The sequence below is a fragment of the Trifolium pratense genome, linkage group LG1 (assembly GCF_020283565.1).
Source record: "Trifolium pratense cultivar HEN17-A07 linkage group LG1, ARS_RC_1.1, whole genome shotgun sequence".
Lineage (NCBI taxonomy): Eukaryota > Viridiplantae > Streptophyta > Magnoliopsida > Fabales > Fabaceae > Trifolium > Trifolium pratense.
The window spans coordinates 30,682,704-30,691,265 of NC_060059.1; the positions used below are offsets into that span (position 1 = coordinate 30,682,704).

Here is an 8,562-nt window from a genome sequence, read left to right on the forward strand (position 1 = left end):
ATAATCATTAAAGAATCATTTGGCTCAAATGGAAAGTTATAATATTTGAATTGGCATGCCAAAAACTTGGTCATTCCTGGTATAATTGCAACTTGAAAGTTTTCTAGCAAATAGCAAACTTGAATGGCAAGCCAAGTTACAGTTGATTGAGACAAGTTGGACAAAAAAGATTGTGATAAAACGACTGTTTCCTTATTTATTATAAGAATAATTACCATGTATTTTATAGATAAACAAGTAATAAGTAGATTTGCTTACCTATTTTCATAATACTTATTTTTGATATGTGGCTCATTGGGTCACACGATATTAATCAAGTGTAGTATTTATTCTTATCAGTTTAATATATGATATGGGGCTCATCGGATCACACGATATTAAATTATTTTTTTGAGGGGTAGGGGCCACTACAGAAGCATGCTACTAGGCTTCTCGAGTGTCACCGATATGTTGCACTATTGCATTGGCCGGCACACCCACCTAAAGAAAAGAAGAAAAGAAAGATAAATAGGTTGAGCAAGATTAAAAAGGGATAATGAAGTAGAGAAATGTTTCGCGTTTTTGTAATGATTATGATTAACTAGAACTTTGACCCATGCGGTGCATGGGTCTAATTAGGTGTAATATGTAAAATAAAAAATAAAATACAAAAATTCTAAGAGCATTTTCAATAAGAGTAGTATAGGGAATTTCATGGACTAATTATTCTATATTTGTTTATGTGCTTATTTCATATTTTATATATTTTTTAAATAATTTTGGAACCCCTTCGTTTTGTTTACTTATTAAAAAAAAATTGGTGATAACTAAAGGTTAAAAAATTGATGATAATTAAAGGTTAAAAAAAATTAAAGACATAATCAAGAACATAAACTTAAGTAGACATCCATAAATAAATAAAAAATTGTGATTAATTCCGCCGTTCAAATTTATTGAAACCAGGGTTAACATATTAGTATTCCTAAATTCTTTCATAATTGAAGCACATGTTTTAGCGGTTGAAAGGTTTTATTGTAAGTAAGGGATGCAGGTTCGATGACAAATCCGTATTTTTTTTAATATAAAGTTGCAATAAAAAAAAAAAAAAAATGAGAGGGGAAAAAATTTGGTTTAGGGTTAGCTTATGTTAGCAAGCTTATAATATAAGAAATTATCGGTTTTTAATTATTTAAATTGTGCAATGAAAATTGATGGTGCTTAATTGTCGTATGAAATCTTTCCTATGAAAGTTGATGGAGCTTAACACTTTGTGGATATAATTTAAATCACAATTGGTCTGCTAGTGCATATTGTATCAATTGATCATCGGTTAATATTAAATCTGCAATGTTAAAATCAAAATAATGAATGCGATTAGTGACATAACTATGGTTGTGTTTGGTTGTATTGCAAAAAAAATTGATTTAGCAGAATTGAGTTTGATAATAAGTTTCTAAATTACACGTGATAATAACTTTCCAAATCTCATATGATAATTATTCTCTAAATTTATGATCCGGTAGAAAAAAAATCATTGATCAGGAAAGACATAAAAATATTTCGTGATGAATAATATAGTCAACAATAATTTTGATATGATATACTTTTAAAATTGATGGTGCTTATCAATTATTGCACATAATTTTAATCACAATTGATATACTTGTCATAATGGTTGGAAATATTGACTTGCACTGAAGGGTTGCGGGTTCGAATCATAGTCAAGACAAAATTGTATTATTTTTTAATAAAAATTGCAAGATAAAATGGAGGGAAATCAGGGAAAACAAATTAGGGTTTAGAGTTTGCTTGTGTATACAAGCTTATAATATAAAAGATATGTTTTTAAATATTTAGACTATTATTATGACATTGATTGAATTTAGTGAATTTACAAGTCCTTCAAAACCTTTCAAAATTCTACTCCAATATAGTTTTTAATTTCCCACAATATGAAATTTTTATATCGTGAACAAAAATAAACCTCTAAAGCCTCCCTCCCAAAGTTCTTCATATCTTCCACTTCATTCTTCCTTATTTTTCCAAGTCCCCTACCCTCCTCTCTTAAACTCCCAAAGAAACCCTTAATCTTACAAAACGATATCATTTAGCTGCAGTTGAAATTGTAGCTAAATAGCCCTAAAAGACTGAAGCAGCCCCAGGCAGGCCATGCTATTCAATGATATTGGAAAAATGGCAGCGTAACGTAATAGTATTGAAAGTTGGTCACCTTTTAAGGGAGAGAAAACCTTTCAGAGCCCTACTCCCTTCCCTCTCTGTGACCTCGTCACTTCAAAGCGCAAACCCGTGTTAAAAGTAGGGTTTAGGTGAAATGAATAGTACTCATGTCCTTAACACTATTCAAGAGATTGTAATTAAAAAAACACTATTCAAGAGATGTCTTCAGCCACTAACATCACATCCATCAAAGGGTTAGAACTTAGTAGCAAAAACAGCAAAGGGTTTTGATCACAAAAAAGAGCACCAGGGGTCTACCTAGATTGGTGGATTGAGATTCCTTGCAGTTACTGCGTCAACAAAATAATTGATCTAAAAACTATCCGATCTGACATAAACGGTCAAGATATCAAACTATGTGAAATTACTGAGATGTGTGCTGCATAATTGGAACCATTGGATTACAAATCTACAGCCAAAGATTGATCATAACAGTTAACTGGGATATTTCAATGCAGGCAATCCACGCCCGGGTCTACCCAAAAAGGTTTTTTAAAAACAAAGGTGTTGGATCTGATTCGTCCAGCACTCCTGAAACCATAGAGAATCACTCGCTTTTACGTTTTAAATCAAGATTTCAGCTACCATGCATAGTAGAATCTAAAACAAATAAATACTCACATAACTGTTGAGTAATAATGATAAACTATGAAAAATGAACTCTAGCCTTTTTATAAAAAGTTCTCTAACTTCATGATGAACAATTCATGATGGCCTTATTTTGCAATACAATTCCATAATACATCACAAGGATTAGATGTATGTGGTTGCACACGTGTGCAGTCACAACACACATCAAAATTCTTGTATCACCACCATGGCTAAAAACCGTGACTTGCAATACAAGTAATTCCAAAGAAGAGACACACATAGTTCATCTGTTATAACTAGAAGGAGCATTATTCAAAACTGAAGCTACTACTTCTATAGACACAAAAGAAAGCAGCCTAAGAGAGGCAAGAGTATGCCAAAGTCTTTTCCTCGGACAACTCTTCAGCTGTCAAGTCCAACTTCTTCCTTGAGAACTCGTCAATTGAAAGTCCTGGTGAAAAATTGCAGAATTCATGTCAGATCAAATGCATTCATCCAATTAGAGCTATAGTTCTTTATTCCGTAAGTTAATTATAACTACTTCTAAAATCACATGATTGGTTGTAATTTGTTTACAATATAAAACTTTTTTACAACACGATTGTTAAATTAAGTTTTGTTTCAGTAGCACTTTTATCTATAACAATATATAAAAAGGAAAGGTGAGTTTGGGATGGATTTTTCAATATACCTATTTTACCCTTGACTTAGTTTCACAACTTCCATTAACTAACGGGTTATTTTAAAAAATAAAATAAAAATTCAAATCATAAAAATGTTAATAAGTGGCAAATGGGTTGCCTATACATGAACGGTTACCAACTTAATAATACATCTATACTTATATATAAAGAGGATACAAATATTTTTGGTGTCGACTTTTCATAATATCAACAATACCCTTATTTAAGACATGTCGTTTTTTTTGGACATAAGTTAGACACAGGCAGGCGCGGAACGCACCTGTCTGGCCCACTAGTTGAAAGTATAAAAAGGATATAACAAAGGACAAAACTGACAAATTAAGCATGAGGGTATATCGAACTTTTGTTGAAAATGAAAATACAAAAAGGATTAGCAAAGAACAAAAACTAACTTAAGCATGAGGGTGTATTAACACCTACAATGGTGATCAATGTTATGGTTTGAAAACACAAAAAAAGGCCTTTTTTTCTACGAAGTGTGCATGCACGAGTATTTTGCTAGTTATGAGGTAAAAACCATCAATATGCCATAAAGTGATCGAGACTTACCTTGAACAATTTTCCATTCCCCGTTAGAAGTGGTGACAGGGAATGAATAGATGAGTCCAGCTGGTACATTGTAAGAACCATCAGAGTACACTCCCATTGAAACAAAGGTGCCCTAATATTACAATGGGAAAGAAAATAAGTTGATCTGGAAGCACATACACAGAATCAAAAATAAAGAACGAACAAAATGTAGCCAACCTGGGGAGTTCCAAGAACCCAATCGCGAATGTGGTCGCAAGCAGCGCTAGCAGCAGATAGTGCACTTGAAAGCTTTCTCGCCTTTATAATTGCAGCACCACGTTGTTGAACGGTAGATATGAATTCTCCATTCAACCTAGATAATTAAAAGTTGCAACAATGGTTCAGTTCAATAGACACAAATGTTTTGAAGAAAGAACTTGCTAAGATTATGCTCTTTCCGTTTTAACAATCGCTTTTGTAGAAAAAAATTGTTTAGTATTTACTTGTCGTTTTCAAAATTGAATGCAACATTAACTATTGTTTTGTCAATAATACCCTTAACTATTTATTTTTGAGAGATAATAAATAAATTAAGTGTATTATAGGGGAAAAATCAGAACTTCATCGAAAGTAACAAAATTTATTGGTTTTCTTGTTACGTGTAAATAACATTAAATAACGACTAGAAAGGAACGGATGGAGCAAGTTTAGAGCATTTGTGACATACCAGGCATCGTCAGAGACAAGTTCACGGACAGGCTTCTCCCCGGCAGGGGTGTTAACAGTTGCATGGTTGACATCAGGATACTGAGTTGATGAATGATTACCCCAGATTATGACATTCTTAACATCAGAAACTTGAACATTCAATCTTTCAGAAATTTGGCCCAATGCCCTGTTGTGATCAAGTCTGGTCAAAGCAGAAATGTTTTTCTCTGGAATAGATGGAGCGTATTCCTTCAAGATCAATGCATTGGTGTTTGCTGGGTTAGCAACAACCAGAACCTGCAAGATATTGCAAAGCCTTCTGTAAATATTCCGAAGAAAACACATACAAGTATTAAACAATATGTACTCATTTCATGAATATAGTTAGATTCCTTGGCGATGAAGAAATCACAAACAGTGCCATAATATTCTACAATAGACTCACAAAAAACCAATAAACTAATTATTTTAAATCAATAGACAAAACCATGTCCTAAGAAAAATAACAACACATTCATCGTAAACAGAAAAACGGGGAAAAATACAGTAACAAATACAATTACATATTTTTACATAAAAACAGTGTTATAGAAAGGGTCAGATGACTGGTTTGACAAGTCTGATGAAGAGCCAGTCACATAATCGACCTGAATATAATAATGTTGCATAGGTAAAAACCGGTTTGACATGCCCAATTCAGTGATAATACTAGCTCAACCACATTACTTTTGGTATATGGTTAGAATGGCTGAGCATTACAAAGGATATTCTATATTAGAGTCACGAAGTTAAAAATCAATTTGTGAATGCATATTAAAATATGGTATGGATTTTTAAATTAGGATATGATTTTTTTTTAAACATTTGGTAATATAGAATTTACATATGATTTTTTTTCTTTCACTTAATACCAGTCGTTGACGGTCTAATTTTGTATCATCGCATAGAAGCATGAGTTTATTTATGATGGAAGAGATTACCTTGCAGTTGGCAGCAGCATGCTTTTCAAGGGCAGAAGCCTGGGACTTGTAAATAGATACATTCTTAGACATAACATCCTTCCTCTCCATACCTTCTTTTCTTGGGAATCCACCAACCATGACGGCAATATTGACTCCAGTGCATGCCTCCACAACATCAGTTGTAGCAACAACACCTGAAACAAATAATTCCACATGACTTCAATCTCCTATTCATCATACATACAGGCAATTTAAATAAAACGATATCAAGTCTAAGATTTCAATCCATAATGTTTATGAAACATGTAACAAAGAGGGTAAGTTATTAAACCTTTAAGAAGTGGAAATGCAGCATCCACCAACTCCATTTTAACTCCATTCAATGACTCAGCAGCTGGTGGAATATCAAGCATGTGAAGGATCACAGGTTGATCAGGACCGAGCATCACTCCCCTAGCGATCATAGGGACAAGTGCATAACCAATTTGCCCTGCAATTAACATAACATTATATCAATTTACGACAACCCGGATTCCAGTTAGGACATTGGAGGACTTCGATTAAAATTGGACAGTCTAGATTGAAGCTTGATAAATAAATCAAATATAAAAAAACCATAGATTAAAATCCGAAGGTTTGAGATCTTCCAATTATGACATGCAAATTTCTTATGCAGCCAACATCACAAATGATCACACATTAAATTCACTACACATACTATAAAACCCCCTCTTAACAAAAGGGGTTGTAAAATTTTGATGAATTACACATACTTACAAAAATTTACAAAACTTCATAGATAGATCAATTAACTGTTACATAAGAATCCAAACCCGATCATCAAAAATAGATACTAATTCATAAACAAATTATACATCAACAACATCGTATCACAATAAACAAACACAAAAATTGTCAATCAATAATCACATGATCGGATCTGAACCCTTTAGTAGATCAAGATCTAACAAAACAAAGACAACATTTTAAAACGAACCCATTATTCAAAATCATTAGACAAAACATGGTGAGATCATAGATCTAGCATAAAATAGAGAATAGATTGTGGTGATGAAAGGCATACCTGCAGCACCAGTGACGAGAACACGAACTGGGTCTTTGGCCATTTTGGAAGAAATGGAAGGAATTGAAGATTGAAGAGACGAAGAGCAGTTTTTGTTTGAGAGAGAGAGTGAGGTTAGTGTTGTGTTGTGTTGTGTTGTGTGTGGACTGTGCATTTATGCGGCGACAGTGTTGCCACGCTTGTGACGAGATTAAACGACAATGCTTTGTTGCGTTTAAGGTACTCCCTCCGTCTCAATTTGATTAACACAGTCACTGTTGTTCACTATTCACACATGTTGTTTGGATCTTATTTTTCTACTAATAAAAATAAATAAATATTAGCATATAAGGTGTTTGATTCGTCTCGACGAGTATTTTCAAAATATCAAATTTTTATAATTTTTACTATTATACAATTAAAAATATTGATCGTCAAAGTTATGCATCAGCATGCGTGAAACAGTCAACTGTGTCAATCAAATTGGGACGAAATAAATTTGGGAAGAAATTAATTACTACCTATTAGGAAAGATTTGATTTAATACTTTTTCTATTTTTAACACAAAAATAATGTGTCTAAATGAATGATTTCAATTGGTTGACCGTGTAAACAGGTTTACTCTTGAAAGGTATTCTAATTAAACAGCACTGCTATATACAGCGAAGGAAACCTTCGTGAATTCCACGAACTGCTGTGGTCCCACCATTTTTAATTTACTAAAAAAAAAAAAAATTGTATCGTGTGTGCCGATTTGCCGCATAAGAGCGCTAACTGTTCCTCTATAACCTAAAACAAACATATATACTTTATAGGATAGGATTAACAAGACCACCGTTTAAGCATATGCGGTTATACCTCTGTGGCTCTAGTATTCAAGAATCGGAGCCGTTTAGTTGCGGGTTTAAGCTTGGCATGGGGTCTGGAAAAAATTTCTGCACAATTTTAGAACTCCGGGGGTAGTCCTAGGTCCAATGAAGCTCTGGTCCGAATTGTGTCTTTTTGTGTGATCAATCTGTTGTTTCTGCTTGTTGTCTGCTGTTTGGCGTCAATTAGGCATGATACTATTTTTCCCTGTCCTCGTTGCTTTAACATGTTCTGATGTATTCTTTGAGTGATTGAGAGTTTCAATTCTCTTGTTTTGACGGTGGGGATATTCTCTCTAATCTTGTATCTTGTATTTTGTTGGCATATCTTATGCCTATTTATTATACCGTAATTCTCTTAGCCTTTTATGCATATCTTATGATTATATTGTAATTCCCTTAGATTTTGTTAGCAAATTTTAGAGAGCAAGTTTAATTTGGAAGAAGAATAAGAGCAAATTTCAGAGAGGAGAAGGAACTTGTTGTTGGCGGTGGAACTTGGAAGAGATGAAAAAGGATAAGAGAGAAGAGATAAATTGAATTAATTAAAATGAATAAATAAATGTGAGTGGGTCCGATATAGATTTGCCAACTCATTCGCTGTACATTCGTGGAAATCAGTTCGCTGAAACTAGCATTTTCCCTAATCAAACTCTATTAATATTAACTCATGCATAAAAGGGATATATAGTAATATAAGGTTGGACGGAAAATTTGATAAATTTTTTTTCTTTTTTGACTAAAAAATTGTTCTTATCGATAATAGAATTTGACTTCTTTTTTTTCTTCGTAAATTTAGCTCGATTGATAGGAATATTGCATTTTATACGAAAGAGATGAAAGAAATAGGGCTCGAACCAAATCCCGTTGTAAGGTGAGAATTGTCCTCACTTTATAAACAAACATTCAGACCATGTTGTAATTGATGTGAAATTTTTTAA

At 33.1% G+C, this 8,562-nt stretch overlaps 1 protein-coding gene and 1 pseudogene across 1 annotated transcript; one reads left to right on the top strand and one right to left on the bottom strand.

Moving 5' to 3' along the window:
- The first annotated feature begins 269 nt into the window (after positions 1-269).
- On the top strand, positions 270-481 carry LOC123903323 (annotated as a pseudogene).
- Positions 482-2,864: 2,383 nt separating this feature from the next.
- LOC123903023 (malate dehydrogenase, cytoplasmic) lies at positions 2,865-6,983 on the bottom strand. Its single transcript, XM_045952882.1, has 7 exons — positions 6,777-6,983; positions 6,024-6,182; positions 5,711-5,886; positions 4,750-5,027; positions 4,260-4,395; positions 4,062-4,173; positions 2,865-3,259 (listed from the first exon to the last, which is right to left on the bottom strand). The coding sequence occupies exons 1-7, from the start codon at positions 6,928-6,930 to the stop codon at positions 3,165-3,167; spliced, it is 1,110 nt and encodes a 369-aa protein (XP_045808838.1). The 5' UTR covers positions 6,931-6,983; the 3' UTR covers positions 2,865-3,164.
- Between the last annotated feature and the right edge of the window lie 1,579 nt (positions 6,984-8,562).

Bases quoted from the DNA above. Each gene is read 5' to 3' on its own strand.
- LOC123903023 (XM_045952882.1), bottom strand. From the start codon at position 6,930: ATGCACAGTCCACACACAACACAACACAACACAACACTAACCTCACTC. The intron at 5,887-6,023 runs GTTTAATAACTT...TATTTGTTTCAG, and splicing joins TGCATTTCCACTTCTTAAAG to GTGTTGTTGCTACAACTGAT. The intron at 4,396-4,749 runs GTATGTCACAAA...TTAATTATCTAG, and splicing joins CTTGTCTCTGACGATGCCTG to GTTGAATGGAGAATTCATAT.